The sequence below is a fragment of the Rhinolophus ferrumequinum genome, chromosome 4 (assembly GCF_004115265.2).
Source record: "Rhinolophus ferrumequinum isolate MPI-CBG mRhiFer1 chromosome 4, mRhiFer1_v1.p, whole genome shotgun sequence".
Taxonomy (NCBI): Eukaryota; Metazoa; Chordata; class Mammalia; order Chiroptera; family Rhinolophidae; genus Rhinolophus; species Rhinolophus ferrumequinum.
Genome location: NC_046287.1, coordinates 66,390,310 through 66,410,200, shown reverse-complemented (window position 1 = coordinate 66,410,200; position 19,891 = coordinate 66,390,310). Strand labels below are relative to the sequence as shown.

At 40.8% G+C, this 19,891-nt stretch overlaps 1 protein-coding gene across 10 annotated transcripts in view; it reads left to right on the top strand.

The window, feature by feature from the left end:
• Window positions 1–438: 438 nt before the first annotated feature.
• The window catches only part of NRG1 (neuregulin 1), a 973,831-nt gene continuing 954,378 nt past the window's right edge, over window positions 439–19,891 (top strand). For all 10 annotated transcript variants that reach the window (XM_033104326.1, XM_033104325.1, XM_033104324.1 and 7 more), the window contains exon 1: window positions 439–1,168. In XM_033104326.1, coding sequence (XP_032960217.1) covers window positions 439–1,168 — 730 coding nt within the window. The remainder of the gene's footprint in view (window positions 1,169–19,891) is intronic.

Genomic DNA, 19,891 nt, shown 5'->3' with positions numbered 1-19,891 from the left:
CGCTGAGCAGCTCCTCCACCTCCACGTCCTCCTCCCGTGACAGCAGCCCCGACAGCAGGGCTCGGGCGCGGCGGCGGCGCCAGGAGGACCTGTCACTCCCAGCAACCCAGGCGGTGGCAGCGGCTTCATTTATTTATTTATTTTAATTTTCTATTTTGCTTTAATTTTTTTTTTTTGCCCTTATACCTCTTCGCCTTTCTGTGGTTCCACCCACCTCTTCCCTCCCTTCCTCCTCCTCCTCCTCTTTCTCCTCCCTCTCCTCCCATAAACAACTCACCTACACCCCCCCCACCAATAAATAAATAAAAGGAGGAGGGTAAGAGGGGGAGGAGGAGTGGTATGGCGTGGGGAGGAGGAGGAGAGAGGGAAAGGGAGGCAGCGCGAGAGAGCGAGGCACAGTCCGAACAGACAGCCCGGAGCCCGCTCGCACCTCACACCATGAGATGGCGACGCGCCCCGCGCCGCTCCGGGGGTGCCGGCCCTCGGGGCCCGCGCCCGGGTCCCGCCGCCCGCTCGCAGCCGCCGCTGCTGCCGCTGCTGCTGCTGTGGATCGCGGCCTTGGCGCCGGGGGCGGCCTCGGGCAACGAGGTGGCTCCCGCGGGGGCCTCGGTGTGCTACTCGTCCCCGCCCAGCGTGGGCTCTGTGCAGGAGCTGGCTCAGCGCGCCGCGGTGGTGATCGAGGGAAAGGTGCACCCGCCGCGGCGGCAGCAGGGGGCACTCGACAGGAACGCGGCGGCGGGCGAGGCAGGGGCGTGGGGAGGCGAGCGCCAGCCTCCAGCCGCCCGCCCCGGAGCGCTGGGGCGGCCAGCTCAGGACCCGCTGCCCACCGCCAACGGGACGGTGCCCTCCTGGCCCACGGCCCCGGGACCCAGCGCCAGCGACCCTGGGGATGAGGCATCCTATCTGGTGAAGGTGCACCAGGTGTGGGCTGTCAAAGCCGGGGGCTTGAAGAAGGACTCGCTGCTCACCGTGCGCCTGGGCGCTTGGGGTCACCTGGCTTTCCCCTCTTGCGGGAGGCTCAAGGAGGACAGCAGGTACATCTTCTTCATGGAGCCCGATGCCAACAGCAGCAGCCGTGCGCCGGCCGCCTTCCGAGCATCTTTTCCCCCACTCGAGACGGGAAGAAATCTCAAGAAGGAGGTCAGCAGGGTGCTGTGCAAGCGGTGCGGTAAGTCCCGCGCCCCTGGGGGCGTGCTCCGACCGGGACGGGCAGGGAGGTGATGAGCGGGGCGAGGCGGGCGCACTCCGGGGTTCGACGGCTGCGGGACAGACGCCGTGTGGGGAAATGTTTCAGGGTTTTGGACTCCAAGTGAACCTCAGAGGAGGAGGTTTCGCCAACTGTATTCCACAGGCAGCGCCTTCTCCACTTTCGTTTTCTAGGTTTTGCCATTGGTGAAAGGCCAACTTTGGTCCTTGGTTGGGGCCGCCTGAAACTTTTTAATCCTTTGGGGTTTCATTCACCAAGTAGAATGGATATGGCTGGTAGCTTTCTCTTGTGTGCAGTATTGAACTTGGCTTTGGTTAGGAGCTGCTGACTATGGGCCGCCTTTGTGGGGCTTTCCCTTTGCAGGATGAAGGGTGAGTCTTGAGGATTTTAACGGCTTCCCTTCGCTTGGAGTCTTTGAGAGTGGAGATAACCAGAGGCTTGTGTGTATGGAGAGCCTAGACGAGGAAAGGGCAGCGCACTGAGAGTCTTCTAAACGTGGCAGAGGTTTTGGCGAAATCGACGTCCAACAGATAGATGCAATCTCTACCGTGTGTGTTTCTGAGAAGTAGAAAGTTTGTTGTTGTTGTTGTTGTTTTTAATGGTGAAATCATCTCAAGAATTTTTGTTTTCACAGTATTTTGGTTTGGAGTATATTTTGGCACTTGAGTGAATCAGGACAGATGAACGTAATTGTGGAGCTTCACGTGTAGGCCCTGAAGAATTTCGGAAGCTATGTTTAGCAGTCATTTCCCAAACCTTTTAGGATTTACCACTGAAAGTATTCTTCCCAGGTGTCCTTCATATGATCAGGTGTGAGAAATTAGCTGATAATCTAATTACATTTCCTAGGGAGCATTACATTTATAAAATAATTTCTAGGTTCTAAATATCTGTATAATTTCCTGATTACCATATAATCACTAAAACATAGCAGGGTTTCTTCTCAAACCATAAATTAACATGATTACACATCACAAATTCTAATATGCATAATAGCTTTCTCCTGGGTCTTTATTTATCTGTCTAAGAGATGGTTGGGTTAATTGAATCTACAAAACTCAGCATCATGCCATGCTCCGTCTGCCTGTGAAGCAAAGTGTATCAGTTCGCTTCAATTTGTATCTGGTGATGGCCAGTTATTTAAATTTCTGATTAGCAGTTGTGGTACTTATATCCTGCAGTTAATTAATACACAATGATATTGTTTGAATGGCAGGACAGAGCATTGCTCATCTACCATTTCCTTATCTTAACAGTGCACTTTGGGCACCAGAGACCTGTTAAGATTGCACCACTCTGTGGACAGAAGCTGTTCTCAGACAGTGGTGCTGAAGAAAGCGGAGGGACTTTGGGATTCCCCGGGTCTGGCTGATAGATGTCACTGTAAAACATGGGAAACGCTCTGCTGGGAGCTGTTTTATGAGGCAACACAAAAGCTCCACACCACTGTACTGTAGCATATATTATTCTGTTGTAGAATCTGAAACAAAACCTTTTAAGCCATGCCATCCTCCAATTTTCATGTTTTCTAATACGTAATTCAGGAAGGAATTCGCTTTTACCCCAAACCATATGAGTTGTGAATCATTTACTATACATGGTGGGAAGTTAATATAAAGGGGACTGGAGTTGGCCATGTTGCCTAAGGGGGGGGGGTGTTACTAGATTAGCACAGTGTTGGTTTGCCTTTTAATTGGAAATAAATGTCGAACTTCAGGGATAAACTTCTTATAAGCGTCTAGAGGACATTTGGAAATGGAAAATTCATGTTGTTTGGAGGAATACTATTCTATTTCTGTGCTTCTAAGGGGAAAAAGCTTCACTAAAGGTAGTTTTACTCTTTTGTTTGCCAGTGAAACAAAATACAGAGTTTTAAGTTGTGGCATACTAAGGAAAGCAGGTTTTAAAAATGAACTGGAAATCTCCCTGCATGTAATTAAGTAATTTAAGAAATCATGAGTGCACTGCTCTATGTTTGTGTAATTGTTGTGTATGTTTGATGATTTTAGTGTGATATGCTTTTAGGGTATTGCATGAAACCTTAACTAATAGGTTTAGCGAAGGACTAACTGGAATCACGCTAAAAGTTTCTCTTGAATTTTTATGAACATAATAGTTATTGTAACATCATAGAATAAAAATAAATAGTGTAAGCTATTTTATATAATGTAAACTCAATAAATCCATACTTGTAAAAGTATGTGAAAACTTGTGAGTTCATCCAGTTGTGTGGTCACAGTTAACAATGTCATTCAGAATCTACCAGACAAAGGAACACAAACAATTGGGAAAAAATATACAGAGTGAATAGGGGCTGATTTGTCCTGGTTCAGCTGCTTCTGTGTGCTTCTGGTCAGATGATTTCAAGGAGAGGTAATGGAACAGAAGGTTCTTCTCTAGCGACATGACACTGCCCTGGGGGCATGATGGTTGTGTCCCTGCCTGAGCCATGATGCTAGGCTGGAGAGGGAATATGGCAAAGTCATTTTGCGATTTCATACCTAGGGGAACAGTTTCCAGCTCTTATGTGTTCAGCTGCTGGGTTGTTTCCTATAAGTTGATCACTATTGTAAAAACCACACATGCAACAGATTAGCCTTAGTGTTGAGCTAGCAGAGGTCTTTCCTGAGTTTTTTCCCCCCTTTTTCTCCTTATCTAAGCTAAACTCCTGAGTACTGTCTGTGAAAAAGAAGCTCTTCTCTGAGAAATGGACCTTTTGAAACAGAAACTGTTTAGTATATTTTAGAAGACAACACAGAATGCCATAGCTTGTTTACTTTCTATTTGAAGTTTGTGTAAATTACACTTCCTTTACAGTTATTTAAATTCTTCCCAGTTATTTAAAGTCTTCTAAAGACTTTGTTTTTTCTCTTGCTCACTGAAGGAGCTAAGAAATATTTCTAGGCTTTATATTCATCAGACTGCGCAATAATTTGCTGTTCAATTAAATTTCTATTATTGAAACAAATCATTGTTTGAAGTGCTACGTATTTAGTTTTCAAAGCATTGCAGTTATACTAGGCAGAAGCTAATTTCCAAAAAGGACGAAAAATACTGATGTTGAATAACATGTATAATTGGGCCATGCAAAATTTGTATATCAATTGTGTTCTTACAAGCCAATCTAAGTATTTGGTATAGCATATAATATTGGAATATATTGATAATGTAAACATGTTTATCAACTATTTGTGATAAATGGCACTGTTTTTTCTAGTATCCTCAATAACTATTCAATAAAGTGTGCTGACCTCATGGTGTTATGAAAATGAGGAAAATGCTGCAGGGATTTCCCGACCAACATTGAAGAAAATTATTCATAATAAAAGCTATATTAAGGAAGTAGCAATAGGAACAGATACAGCCCGACTGCTTGTATTTCATAAATACACATGTAAATTTAATTTCCCAAGTGTTCGTGACTGCTCTCTTTAAACTGTATAAATCTTACTTTCAAGAATCTATACTGTATTTAAAACCTTCCTGTTGAGTAGATTAACTGTATTTTTAAATATATATGTTAAAAAATGAAACCAAGATAGGTCATTTGGGAAAACAACTCCTTAAAATAAAAATATTTTAAAAGGAGAATTTAAATATCTGAATTAGAATATTTTACAAGCACTTGGGGATAGTTCTCATCAGTTGTGGGAGATCTATAAATCCTCCGAATCTAGGGAGTGTTTTACCATATGTCTTAATGTATTAGGTGATACTGAGAAGCTTAAACAGCACTGAGGGTTAAAACAATGAGCTGTGTTCCTGCTAGCCTGTATATTTATAGCAAATGAGAGCAAAAGACGTGATTGGGAGGGTTATTGCCCTTGTCAAATATAATCTATTCATTGTTCAGGAAATCTCTTTTGCTTCAATGCCCATTTTTTCCTGTTATTTTTTTCTTAATTATAAATGTAACATCTTTTAAAACCTATTTTTAAATTTTGGTGACAATTTATGAAATTGCCAGATGTCCAAAGATTCTCAAACTCTCATCTGTCCGTAGTACTTAGAAATACTTGGGTTTTTTGTTTGATTGTTTTTGATATGCTCAAACGACATGAAAAAATGATCTCTATGGCTAGCTGTGGTTGCATGGGTATTTGCTTAGCCTTATAGAAATAAATGATAATAATGACTACATAACGTATATAATGAGTAACAGTGATAGGGATTCACTGATTGTTATACTCATTGGAAGTACATAATGAAAAAAGTATATATTGGAAACAAAAAGTAAAAAATTAGGGCTTATTGACTCATGCAAATTGTTACCAAAAAGAATAGTGTAACATGCCTTAATCAAAATTTTCATGAGAAAGTGAAAACTAATTTTTAATGTTATTTTTAAATAACAGAAATGGCTATTATGGACAGTTTTCCATCGGTATATGAATGCTATAAATTTGTGCATGCACATAGTACTCTGTACTCTTGTGTTATCCTAAAATAAGTTAAAAATAAAGTAACAGTATGGAAGAATGTAGCTACTCCCCCCCAATATCAGTTACTTTATAACACTTGAACAACTGATTAGTTAGACAGGTATGTACATCCTGTCATACTTTTAAATCTAAAGTTGAATTATTTGAGCATTTACAGAATACAGACTTAAGTCTTGCTGAGTTGAGGTAAGTGCTAGTCGAGAGTTTGTGTTTTCATATTGTTGTTTTTTCATATTGTTTAGTGCTGTGATGCACTTGAGACGAGTGTGTTTCTGAAGCTTGCCTCCTGGCTGTCTGTCTCCAAATGATCCATACAAGTTGAAGTAGATAAAAGACATTTTGGTGAAGTTGAAAGATAAAAATGGGTTGACTAGTCTCTGTTTGGTGTAGATCCATTTTATAGGCAACAATTCCCCCTAATGTAGACTTACCATCCAGGAATCCTAGAGAGAGATGCATAAGTGCTAATTCACTTTTTTTTTTTTTTTTTTTTTTTTTTGGTCTTTAAGAGAACCAGGACGTTTTTCCCTATGGCAAATAGTTTACTTGAGAACTATATCCTAACCTTGGTTCACCCCATTAGGACCTAGTAAAATTTATATTTTGTGTTTCATAATAACAAAAAACAAAGAGAAGAAATTTAGTTTACCCACAGCTTGGATGGTACCTAGGGGATGGTCCTACCAGGTCCTAACTCAGACTTCACAGGTGTTTTCCCTTCATCTCTATTTCCCTTATAAGGATGCTGCAAGGTAAGTGTGCATGGATCCATGAGTGCGTCTTAGTCTGTGAGAGACCAAAGTGTAGGATTGCTGTTTATCATCACACTCACTACCCTTCTCTTGACACCTTGGAATTGAGCTGTCTGGGTCCAAGTATGTCAGAAAATGGAGGGCTTAGATCACCAGACTGTGACCGTAGATGGTCTTTCTGTCCTGGATAGTCTCCGTGTTCATCCCATGAGGATACTGATGGTAACCTACCTTGCATCTCTACTTTAGAGGCTTTCCCTTCCAAAGCCCAAGTCTCTGGCTTTGGGCATCGGCCTCAGTATGCTGGGACTTGTAAGTAAACAGTTAAGTGTGGTGCATGATTCTAGAGCGGGTAGCTGGAATTTGGAAGTACTACTGGGCCAAAATGACCCAGAGGAGGAAATAATTTCTTTTCCTTTTGCTCTGTTGTGCCAGAATATGTGAGCTGAACTGAACCCACTACAAAGGGACATGCCTGGTGAAGGCAGTAGAGTCTTAGTAGTGGGTGTACCTGGGAGCCAGAGCATGGGGGGTGGGACGTGATAAGGGAGGTGCGTCATTGTCTACGTTGTTAAATTTGGAAAGCCCACACTAGTAATGCTGTCATCCCAAATGTTATCTCTAGTTTGGGAATTCCTATTAAGGCAAAGGAAGCTAAAACATAGAGGGGCTAAAAAAACCAACTGGTTATAACTAGCATTCATTGAGTTTGTATCTTATTTTGCCTCTTGGCTGGATTCATATAACTTGATTACTAGGTGTAGATTAAATACCTGTTCAATAATTAATTAAATGAATAAATGACTGAAGCACCCCAACTCAGTGACAATCACTGTTCTAGGCTAAATTTTGAAAGAAGACGGGGGAAAAGATCTTCTGATTCTTTCTCTTCATGTCTGATTTGGTGAGGTGGGTATGTGAAGGAAATAGCATTTGGACCCATATCCTACCAGGACACTATTTCCTCCCCTCACCACCCACAGCCTTACTTCTGGATCAATCTTTGGGCTTCAGAGAAGGCTATTTAATTTCCTAAAATTTGTGTTTCCTCGATTACTTCTGGACATTATTTATTCTTTGTAGTCTATAGCCCAGCTGGGAAAAAAATTTCCCTATGTCATAAGGACTGAGAAGCACAGAAGGGATTTTGAGTGAATCCATATCACTGTTTTTTTGCAGACCCATTTCCAAATCATTCCAGTTCATTTTGGGTATTAGATCTCAGTACTCGGAAATTCCATGTTCTTCCTTGGTCTCCCCCACAGGTGTTACCCACCTCAGTCCAGGTTCAGTTCTTGTAACTGAAGATGGAAAAGTACTGCTTGGATCCCTAAGAAATAATAACAAAAAATATTTTGGGTGAATTACTTTTCACTTTTTTTCTTTGTTTTTAACATTACTTCAGCTCTTGATTAGACTGCAGGTGGGATGGCACCTGTCCATTTGGGCTCTGACGAATAATGAAATCCTTTCCCTTCCCTTTCTCAGTCGGCCCTGGAGATACCATGGGTGATGGTGTGTTATCAGTGCAGCAGCAGATGCAGTGGCAGCATTTTCTTCCCCTGCAGAGAGCATCCTGGCTGCATCTCTGTAGAGAACATGGTAACTGTCTACTGATAGAGGAGGAGAAGGATGGCTATGTTTGCTTCAAATAGAAGTTTTCTTTAGACATTGGCGTTTGGAGGTGATTCCGCTGGTTAGGGCTCTTTGGTGACGCCAGGAGGGAGGTGTTGTGCTCAGAGTGGTTGTACTCATTGTCCTGTCAGCACAAAAGGGTCACCACGTTGAAATAGCCCAGGTGCTCTACTTCTTTGCCAGCCTCAGCATGTCTGAGATGCTCTTTCCTTCTTTGTCTTCATTCCCATCCATTGAGATTGCTGACATCTTCTCCTCAGAAGCATTAGCAACTTTTCTTTCATGCGAGTGGGGATTTTATTAAAAACTCTAGCATTTTGGAACATAGTCTTATTCTGGTATTTGTTGGTTTGTTTGTTTTTTTTTCAAATTGCGGTAACATAAAATTTACCAATGTAACCATTTTTAAGTGTGTTGTACAGCAGCATTAAGTATTCACATTGTTGGACGACTGTTATCATTACCCATCTCCAGAACTTTTTCACCTTCCCAAGCTGAAACTGTATGCTCATTAAACAGAAACTCCCCATTCTCTCTCCCCAACCCCTTGTAACTACCATTCTGTTTTTGTCTTTATGAATTTGAGTATTCTAAGTCCCTCATATAAGTGGCAACATACAGTATCTGCCTTTTTGTGACTGGCATATTTCACTTAGTAACATGTCTTTGGGATGCATCCATATTGTAGCATGTGCCAGGATTTCCTTTCATGACTGAATAATATTCCATAGTATGTCCATACCACATTTTGTTTTATACAGTCTCCATTCATCTGTCAATGGACACTGGGTTGCTTCTACATTATGAGTATTGTGAAAAATCCTTCTATGAACATGGGTACCAATATCTGTTCAGGACCCTGCTTTCATTCCTTGGGTAGATACTCAGAAGTGGAATTGCTGGATCAGATCTTAATTCTATGTTTATTGCTTTGAGGCACCACCGTAAGGCTTTTCACATCAGCTGTACCATTTTACATTCCCACCAGCAATGCACAAGTGTTCCAATTTCTCCACATTTTCACCAACATGTATTATTTTCTATTGTGTAGATAATAGCCATCCTAATGAATGTGAAGTGGTGGTGAGCAGTTTTTATGTTGTTGCTTTCTACTCAAATTTAGTGCCTTTAATTAAACTGCCATTAATAAGAAAAAAAAATTCTTCGAATACAGAGGTGTTTATATATTCAGCTCTTAATTTACCCAGCATGTAGACTCCTGAGTCAGAAGCCACCAAATGACAAAATTACAACAGATAATAGCTTAATAAAAAACAATAAAAGGTTTAAAGAGTAAATTTACATATACATAAGAATATGTATATTTCTATTCATATTGATATCGATGTCCAGAAAGGCACCTTATCACAATTGGATTAGTACCAGAATCTTTTAATTGATTTTTTCTTATTCATTAATTTTCCTTTTTTTCTTTTCCCCATAATTTCCCTGCCTCTATTCTGTCCACTGCTCCAAATTGCCCTCCATTAAACACTGCACTGGAGGATGAGTCATTCTAAAATACTATTTTATTAGCTCTCTTTCCCTGTTTGGAAACTTTCAATGGATGCACCATAGTTAACCTCTAAATCCTGACATTCAATGTCTTCCGTACTCCAAAGTAATTCTAATCTTCCTCAATTTTACTACTGGGAATGCTTTTATTCAGTCAATAGCAGTTGCTCCATGAACAGACCATGTAATTTTCTAATCCTCTTGTTTGTACATATGCCATTTCCTCTGCCTGGACCTCTTTTCTCCCTCACTTCTGCCTGTGGAAAATCAGCTCATATCCTATTGCTTCCATGACATCAAACTCCTAGTAATGATCCTGCTGAAAATACTCATTCTAGCCTTTGAATACAGAACATCTTTTTACTGTATGCTTTACATGGTGCTATTCCAAATTTCCCGTCTATCATCTTGTGTTTTTTTGAAACTGATGTACTTAAAAATTATTCTGTACAGTCTCCTTGTGGGCAGACACTTGGAGTGTCCTCATCTTATTTGCAAGTGAAAAGTGCCCTGGACTCAGAGACAGAACTCCTTTCCACGTGCAGCTTCATAGTTTAGTATCTGTGTGGTTTGGGTAAGAGACTTTATGTCTTTAGGTCTCAGTTTCCTAATACGTAAAATGAGACAATAGACTAAAACGCTTTCATGGTCCATACAGACTGCATCTGGTCCTCATCTCAGAAATGACCTGACTTAGAAACCACTTCTATTCCTGCCTATGGAGCTTGTCTTTTCCTTTCCTCTCATTTTAGTGTTGTTCTAGGGAAAATGATGACGGAAAGGCAATTATGAAACTTTTAGGCAATCTGAAAGAGGAGTAAGAGAGCTTAATTCGAGGGAGGAGAAAGTATATCCTTTCTCCAAATCGTTTCACCTCCATTATCTTTCTTGTGTCATTTTGTTCTATTGTCTGAAATACTAACAGTTATTTGTATTCACAAGCATCATCAAGGAGCAAATACCACTCTCTCAAGGCCTGTCTTTGAAATTATGGAGTATGATTAATCGATTAAGCCACAACCGTAAACTTCTAAAGCAAGAAAGTCCAGTCATTTGTTTTAATAAAATGACAGAGAAGATGTAAAATGTTTTACTATGAATTTTTATTAATTTTAAAACTGTAAATCTGGCCCTGTTTTAGGTTCTAACAATTTGTGGTGTTGTGGAAATGGTTGAAGCTACCACAGACAGCAGGGAGAGCTCGGTTTTCAGCTGGATGGCACCGCTTCTGATGGTGGTGGGGAGAGGAGTCCAACCTTGACCTTCTGTCTCAGCTCATGATTCTCATGGTTTGGGCAGGCAAATGATATATTTTGGTCTTTTCATGGGTAGAACGAGCAATGCTGAAACAAGTTGTCAAATGAGGAATAATTTGATCTGACTTTTACAATTACTGCATGAAGCGGCCCTGGCAGTGCCACAGGGCTGTGCAGGGCAGGGCAGGGCAGGACTCAGCTGTGCTACGTCCAGTTTTATTTATTCCTTGAGTTTGGCCTCCCTCAGTCCCTGGTGAGTTCATCTATTCCGCAAAATCCAATGCTGCTTATAAATTGTGGTTCCTAAATTCGTATCTAGCCCAAACTCTGTTTTTTGGCTCCAGATCCATGTATCCACCTACTTACCAGGTAATCCATCCAAATGTCCTACAGACACTGTATATTAAACATTTTAAACAGTGTCTCATTATCTCCCCAGCCAGTCCATCTGTATAATACTGAAATTACTACCACTACTACTATTACAATCACTGCTATCACTACCAGTGGCTTCCCTGATTGACAGCTCATTCTGTGCCCGACAGAGTAGTAGGTGCTGATATGAATTCAGTTAACCCCTCCCTATCGGATAGCATCAGCGTCTTTCTAGTTACTCCACACTAGAAACCTCTCTGTCATGTCAGTTTGGTGACCAGATCCCATTGATTCCAGCTCCTTCACCTACCTCAACGGCCTCCCATTCACCCCAACTACATTGTCTCTCTGTAAACACTAAGTGCTTTCTTGCTGTACCTGTAACAGCTTCTTATCTTTGCTCATGGGTTCTCTCCTTAAATCCCTCCTCTATATACTGTTGCTAGAGTGATCTTTCTGAAGCAGATCAGTGATCTTTCTGAAAAAGATCATACTATATCATTGCGTAAAGCTCTTCAGTTGTCCTCAGGATGAAATCCAGACTCCTTAGGACGGCACAGAAGGCCCTTCAACTTGCGTCCAAGTTATCTCCTCCAGGCCCTTCTCCAGCCGGGAGCCCTGTGCCACACTGCTGGCTCCGCTCCACATGGGCCAAGTGGCTTCAGGTCTCTGTGCATTTGCACATGTTGTTCCCTTTTCCCAGAACAGTGACTAAATGAAATTGTTCAGATAGATAATGGGTTATTCCGTGTTATTCTGTAGTCTTTAAAAATCTTGGGGTAGAAGAAAGTATAATGACTTAGAGATATGTTCATTGTATATTGTCAAGTGAGAAAAGTATATTATGCAATATATGTGTATTACTCTTATCTGTCCATCAACCATTTATTTACCTCATCTATCAACCAGTCAATCTAAAGAGAAATGAAAGCTGGAAAGCTCTGTAACACAATGTTAACAGTTGGGCACTGGAATTATTAGATGTTTAGGATTTTCTTCGTTATGTTTTTGTAACGTTTCTGTAATTAATGTTTATTACTTTTAGGAAGGAAAAACAATAAGTGCTATTTTTGATAGAAATGCTGATTTAAAACAAGGACTGAGTCTTACTTAAGGAAATTGCCCCTTTAAAATATTGCCTTCCTTAGAGAAGATGGACTAATTAGGGTAGGCTAATTGCTGTAACCAGTGGTACCCCAAATATGTAATGGCTCAAGTGCAATTGTTTATTTCTGCTTAGTGAATGGACAGAACGTGAAATGTCCTAGTTTTGACTGTCTTCTGAAAGAGACCTGTGTTAACACCCAAGGTATGGCTGAACCTCACTTCAGACCAGATTGATTGAAATAGGCAGGGTTCCAATTTGTGATGGTCATTTTATTTTTAATGGCATAGCTCTCCTCTGAAAAGAGGACAGATTTGCCCTCTGCTTCCTCATTGCAGTAAGAGAGCTCAACAGGTATGTGCAGAGTGGACCACAACCATCTATGTTTATTGTAGGTAAATAACATATTAACTACCTGCTCTTTCTTATGTTCAAATTAGCATTGTATGGGTTCATTTTTCAATAAGTCTTTGAAGTTTAATTCTCGCTATGTCTGGTTTCGTTGTTTGATATCACTGAAAATGCAGAGGGTCAGACTACATTCATTCTGTTCTTTGCTGGCATGTTAGGATGGCTTTTAGAGCTCTGTGTTTAACAAATCATTTTGATATAGAGACTTTAGAGAAATACTCTCAGGCTTTATCACTGCCGACTTAATTGGGTTTCATGATGCACATTTCTTCTTAGTAGGATAAATTAAAATGGCTGATAAAGCTGCCTGTAAAAGCAAAATTGTTAGGTTAAACCTGCCCGGTGTATTAAATGTATTGATGAGTAATCTTTCCACTGTTTTTAATCACCTTTATTAACTTTTCAGTAGTTTTATTCCCAGTAACTTGCTAAATAACTGTCATTATGTACTTAGTAATATTTCTCTTTAAAATGCTATTGAAAAGTCCATGGAAATGATTAAGGTGCCAATATCATCCACCTACTTCCTGTTAGTAAGATTGTTGGTGATTTTATGATTAGCTGGGTGTATGCTTTTGCTTCCTTTGTGCAACCCAGGAGGAAAGGGAACCAATTCATAGCAGGTGAATAGAGACAAGGAATGAATGGTTTTGAAGTTGCATAAAACAGTCTTTTGTGCATCTACATTATGCATGTTATTGTTATGCCCTCTTTAAAAATATTTTTACCAAATATTGAGAAGGTAAAGAGGATAATTCAGAATTGTAAAATATAAAGAATAATGATACATTTGTTGTGGACTTCTTCAGTCTCATCTTTGTCATGAGCCATTTGGCTTTGTAAGGTCTTGAGTTCCTGGTGACTAAAAAACAGCTAAGGCATTGTCTTACCTGCGGTCATTCAGGGACATATCTATTCATTAATTAAAATGGACTAGAAGTTTATCATGAATTTACCCCTTATCTTTTCCCATAAATTTGTATAGCCCCCAAATTCTCTTTCTTTCCTCTTACATTTAGGCATTCCTGACCTGTGAGAGAAATTGTAGGGGCCATTCTGAAGATGTTGCTTAAATAAATTATGAGAATCATGAGAATGCTAAACAAATGTAGGTAACCAACAGAAAAAGAGAAGCAGCGAGCACACTTTAATTTACTTATTTGATAAATATTTATTGGGCATCTATTATTTGCTAGTCTTTGTACTGATTTCTGGAATCATGGCAATGAAGACATGAGACATGGCCCTTCCTGAGATAATAGAGTAGAAAGACAGGACAGATACACAAAGCATTGTATGATATACATATATTTATAATTGTGCTAAGCTTTGTAAGGGAAAAGTACAAGGTGCTATGAGAACATGTAGAGAAGAAGCTATCTTAGTTTGAAAGCTACATGATGGTCTCCTTTAGAAAGAGACATTTCTGAGAGGGGTGGGGAGGGGGAGGAAAAAGAAGGAGGGAAGGACATTGTCAGTCCTGAGGCAGGGATGAGGAACAGCAGAGAGGAGAGTCAGCGCTAAAGAGACAGGAATGAGGTCTCAGAGGTAAAGAAAAAAAATCAGATGATTGTGGAATTTTTAGAATGCTGGACTTTGTCCTGAAAGCATGGGAAACCACTACAGAGTTTTAAAGCACAGAAGTTGTAAGATTTCCATTACAAAAAGAAAAATCACAATTGGCTGTTGGGCACAGAAAGGACTGAAAGGAGTGTGCAGAGAACTGAGGAACTAAGTGAGATTAGGATGTGGCCTTGTGCTGGAGTAGGAGCAGAAGAGATGAAGAGAAGCGTAAGGATTTGAGATTATTTTGGAGGCATCTTTTAGCCTTGGTTATGAAGGGGGAATTCTTGCGGGGGATTGGGCAGGATGGCTCCTGGGTTTCTGGTGTGAGTAACTGTGTGCGTGGTTGGGTGTGAGATGGGGAATATTCTAGAAGGAGGGTTAAGTTCAGTGTGTGTTTGATTTATCCAAATGGAAATAACGATCCAAAAGCACTGGAATGAATGGAGCTCAGAAGAGAAGTCTGGGTTGGGTTTATAAATGTGGAATTTTGGACAAGGACACGGTATTTCTATCTCCATGGAGTAGATTCAGTTGTTTAAGGAAAGAGGGTAGAGAGTGAGGAAAAGTGAGGTAAGAATGAAGCAACCTTTAAAGATGAGGTGGAGGAGGAGATAGGAAAAGAGCAGTGAGAGAAGTAAGAGGAAGACCTCAAAGGGATTCAAGATGGAAAAAGTGGTCAGTTATTTCTGAGTCTCTAGAGAATCCTTTTGGAAGAAGGTGAAGCCCAAAGCAGCATTGCCTGAGGGTTGACTCCTGCCAAACACTTTACATTTAAAAGTGCACGTGGTTGGTAGTGACTTGGAGGATTTACAGTAGTTCTGGCCAAGTGCTCTGGGTGGAGCCAGAGAGGGTGGGTTGAAGTACTAATGGTCAACCCCTGGTTTAAGATTGGGTTTAGTAATATTTGTATTTATTTGAGCATAAGTAGCAGGAAGCTGTTTTAAGAACACTGAACCTTTTTGGGGGGGCGTGGGGTTGGGAAGAATGACTCTACTTCAGCTATTTAATGGGTAGTTTGTATAAAGATGTAATTTTTAAAGAAGTCATCAAATTGATTAAGTTGCACAGAGTGTTACTAAAGTGTTGCTGAAGGTCACCCTTTTATTAGTGTTTTTCTCCTTAGCTAAGAATTCTTTCCTATGTACCAGGTAACCCACTTTAGTGACAAATTATTGTTCAAATTTTTCTTGACACAGCAACTTGAGAACTAACTACTGTCTCAATAGTTGGTGCCCAGGTCCTAAGGGAATTTAATGCATTGTCACATCAATACTTGTGGAGTGACATCTATCAATCTAATTTAGAAAAATATTTGAGTCAAAAGGTCCTTGGACCGTGTATTCGGTGGACACAGAGCTACGTTTATTTGAAGCTATGACTAAGCATTTTAATGATTAGCAGTCAAGAAACCCAAAGCTATTATTCTGACAGTAACTGAATGCATTTTTCCTGCCCATCTATAGAAAGCCTTTTTATTGTCTAGTAAGCTGCTGAATGGATGCACTCATAACTATTATTTGCATAAGGAGTTTGAACCACCGTAGGAAGAATGGCTTTGAAGTTCCTGTTTCCATTGTTTACTTTCTGTACAATAATAGTGTTTTCGTGCAAGGAATTTTTTTTTTCACCTTGGCTTTTCCTAATTTTAATGCAGTATAAATAAGGTAGGAGTTCTATTTATGAAAATTGCACATTATACATCAAAGGAAATGGGGGAAAGGATGAAAAGGAAATCTCCAAAAAATAGGAAGAGCAGCTCTGAGTCCTCCTACTTCAGCAGCAGGCTCCTCAGACCAATTTACCTTGGAGAACCATGGATGGGTTTTTGGACCTTATGTTCTAATCAGGGACAGACCAATGGTTTGCAGAAATGGTTTGCAGATTAGAATATGAAGATCCCTGACCTAGACTCCTGGAGAGAGGAATTCATTTGGTCCACGTCATTCCTGAGAATATGCATTTTTAGAAATCTTTCCAGGTGATTTTGGGGTTCACTTAGGTGTAGGAGCCCTTGGACTGCTCAGCCACTAAGGTTTTCTCAGCTAATAAAGTGGAGGATTCTCTGGAAAATCAGAAGCTGGGTAAGAAAAGAAAGAATTAGAATTTCCTGAGTTTCTATTATGTGCCAAACATTTTTACATATTTTACCTCCTTTATTCCTGAACACCATCTCATGAGGTATATCAATTTATTCCAATTTTAATCTGAGATTCAAAAACATTTATAGAACCTTAAAGGTCACACAGCTGCTTAGAGGCAGAACCTTTATTTGCATTCAGGTTATTTGATTTCCTCTGTTAGAACCATGACAAGGTTTGGAACAATGTAGCCTCATAGAATTTTAGTTGCAAATCCTGTGAGTGAGGTTGTCATGCCCTCCCTGTTGTAGTGGGCACCCATTGCTAATGGTAAACTTTCCTATTTATCTTCAAAGAGTGTACATGCAGGTAATTGGGTAGAGAGGACTGGATGTGTTTTGAGAGTGCTGAAGTCAGATCCACTTGGATAAAACTATGTCTTCCATAGTGTGCAATGAATAAAACAGGTTATTGTGTCCAGAGATGACCCTGTCCTAAAAGATCTGTGCTAATAAGTGCATTGTCTGAATGAGGAAACACCACACGTCAACATTAATATTTCTCCAGGAAGGGAATGAGACAAGTGGGGACCAGCAGGGGAAGAGCTGGAGGCTAGCGTGGACTTAGCTCCCTACTTAAGGGTCACGCCTCGTGACCTTGGGAACACTGCTTGAGGTTTCTAAACATGATGTAAAATGAGAATAATGTATCTCTCTTAGTGATAAGTGAGTGTGGGCTGAGATAATGATCATGTATGTACAGCACCTAAGTCATAGTAAGTGCCCTGTTAATGCTAATTGGGGAGGGTTACGGGGGAGTCACCATGGAGCAAGCAGACTAGAGGCAAGGAAGATACAGTGTAGTTGGGAACATGGAAGGGGATCCATGAGAGGCCGAAATGAAGCTGAACCTCATCTGCTTGAGGGCTGTGCTCTCCATTTCCTTACGAATCCATATTCACCTAAGCTGTGGTGCCAAAGGCCCTTGGATAGAGTGCTACTCCAAGCGTAGTTTGTGGACCAGTAGCATTGCACAGTAAGGCCTCATCAATAGGCTCTAGAAACTGAGGCATTAAGGGAAACAACATACAACAAAACCAATTTTACCATAGGCTAATTGATATCCATGAGTTAAGTTTCTGTGGCATGTTTCTGGTCAAAAATACCACCCGACTTCTAAATAAAGACTCAAAACACTTCTAATATTAACATTGAGATAAATGTTAGCTACACATATGTTTAGGAAAGATTCATAAAAACAAGTAAGAGAATTGTTTTCCAACCTGCTTATTCCTGTTCAGGATCGAGCCTGGCTAGAGCCTATCCTGACAGCTCAGGGTGCAAAGGGACCTACCCTACAGAGGACGTCTTTCCATTGCGTGGACACTCACACACATACTCACTCAGACCGGGACAATGTAGACACGCCAGTTCACCCACTGTGCACAGTTTTGAGATGTGGGAGGAACTGGAGTACCTGGAGAAAACTCCACACAGACAGTGGCCCTGGCTGGAAATCAATTTTTTTTCCTCATCAATGTTATTACGAAACAATATTATTCGAGGACCTGGTGCTCATTAGGACTGCAAATCCCTGAGCCCCGTCCAGACCAACTGCTCTCCAGGGGTGTCTGATGTTCTCTGGCGTTTGAACAGCACGGCTTCAACAGGCAACCTCCCTCGGGATGTCTGGGGAAGTTGCTTGGTCAGAGAGGAGCATTTGTCCAGGCTCGGCCGTGCTGGTTCTGCAGTGAGTGTTCTGTCTGCAGAACTCCATAGATGGTGGCAGGAGCAGTAGTGGGTAAAACACACACACACACACACACACACACACACACACACACACACACACACACAGAGTGACAGAGACAGAGAGAGAAAGATAGGGAGAGGGAGAGGGAGAGGGATAGAGATACAGATAGATGGAGAGAGACATAGAAATAGGGATAGAGGGATAGAGAGATAAAGAGAGAACACCTTTCCTGGGAAAGTTAAATGACAACATGACCTTTCCAAATAGGCTCCAGGACATGGCACCAGGATTGAGCACTAATGAAACACCAAGTAAGGAGATTCTCCAAAGAGTTGTTCGTCACCATGTGAGCAGAAGAGATCATGGGAAAGGTCTGAAGGCTCCCACTGGGAGGAGAGAGGAGACCCCACTTTCTGAACCTCACACTGAATCCTGAGCTTAAGCAGACAACTGATTGGGGCAGGTACCCTTTGGGAAGGGAATTGAAATGGCCCCATTCCCAGAATGATTCTGAGGGAACCATCCAGCACATACAGAGAAAAAAAACCAATCTGCCAGACTCCACTTGCCTCACTGGAGTCCAGAATGGTCCACAAACGTTTTGGGCTCAGGGCTTTGGGATGATTTCCCGTCTGGCTGTGTGCTCTGTGGAATGAGGCCAAGAGCAGAATTTTTGCATTTGGAGTGTCTTAGTGGAATCAAGTAAGATGAAAACAAAACTTTTGTAGCTCCAAAAGGTGGTCATATGCTGTTCTCTTCTCCCTACTAATGATTTGAGCTTATTCAGTGTGCTTGCTCTATGCTTAGCCCTTCCTGTTTGTGATCTCATTTATTCCTGATGGTGACCTGATAGAGGTCGACATCATTATACCAGTTTTACAGGTGAAACTATCTCAGAGAAGTTATGGTATACAACCAAGACACACAGCTAAACGAGTGGAGAAGGCAGGGTTCAGAACTCAATCAGGCTCGTTAGAAAGTTTCCTTATATACTGAATGCAGGCTTTCTCTAGGAAAAAATAAAAGGCAACATATATGACAACCATAGTAAAAGCCATAATATTTACTTGATCTCCCTAACTCAACAAGTACTTATTGATCGTCTACTGGTCCTGATATGCTACAATTATTATTCTATGAGATATGGAGAAGTTTGAGGAATTTATATTAAAACCAAGGAGAAAGGACATGTGCATGCTTAACCAGAGTGGAGACATCATGTATTACAAGTATTCAGACATGTGAACTCCTGTGAAAGAGAAGGCAACTCCGCTGGGGCACACCACCAACAACAACAACAAATCCACTAGGGAGGATATTAATTTAAGATATTTAAGATGTACTTGTTGGATAAATAGGGTTGTACTTCATTTTATGTTTGCAGAGTGTATTAAAAATTGTTTGCAGAAGCATGTTGCATATGTTGCATTTATTTGTCTTGAGTTGGAAAAGTTAGAACAGAGAGTGTCTTATCAATACTAGACATTTGCTCCTCCTTTGGATAACTTCTGTACTAACAAACACAGGACCATCTGCCACTAAAGATAATAAAACTCTCACAGAAGAACCTTGCCAAATGGAGCAAATAGAGGAGAGGTTATTTACTTATTTGTTTTTGGTTTAATGAAAAAAAAGGTACATCAACACTTTTCCTTCGAAGAAATGTAATTTCTGTTTTAGTAGGAGAAAATAATAACACTCTGGCTTAAATTCTATTATCAGTAAACATGCCTTTGTTTTTATCTTGAGGTAAGGTTTTTTTTTCATGTACTGTTGGGAATCTGTAGCAATATAGTC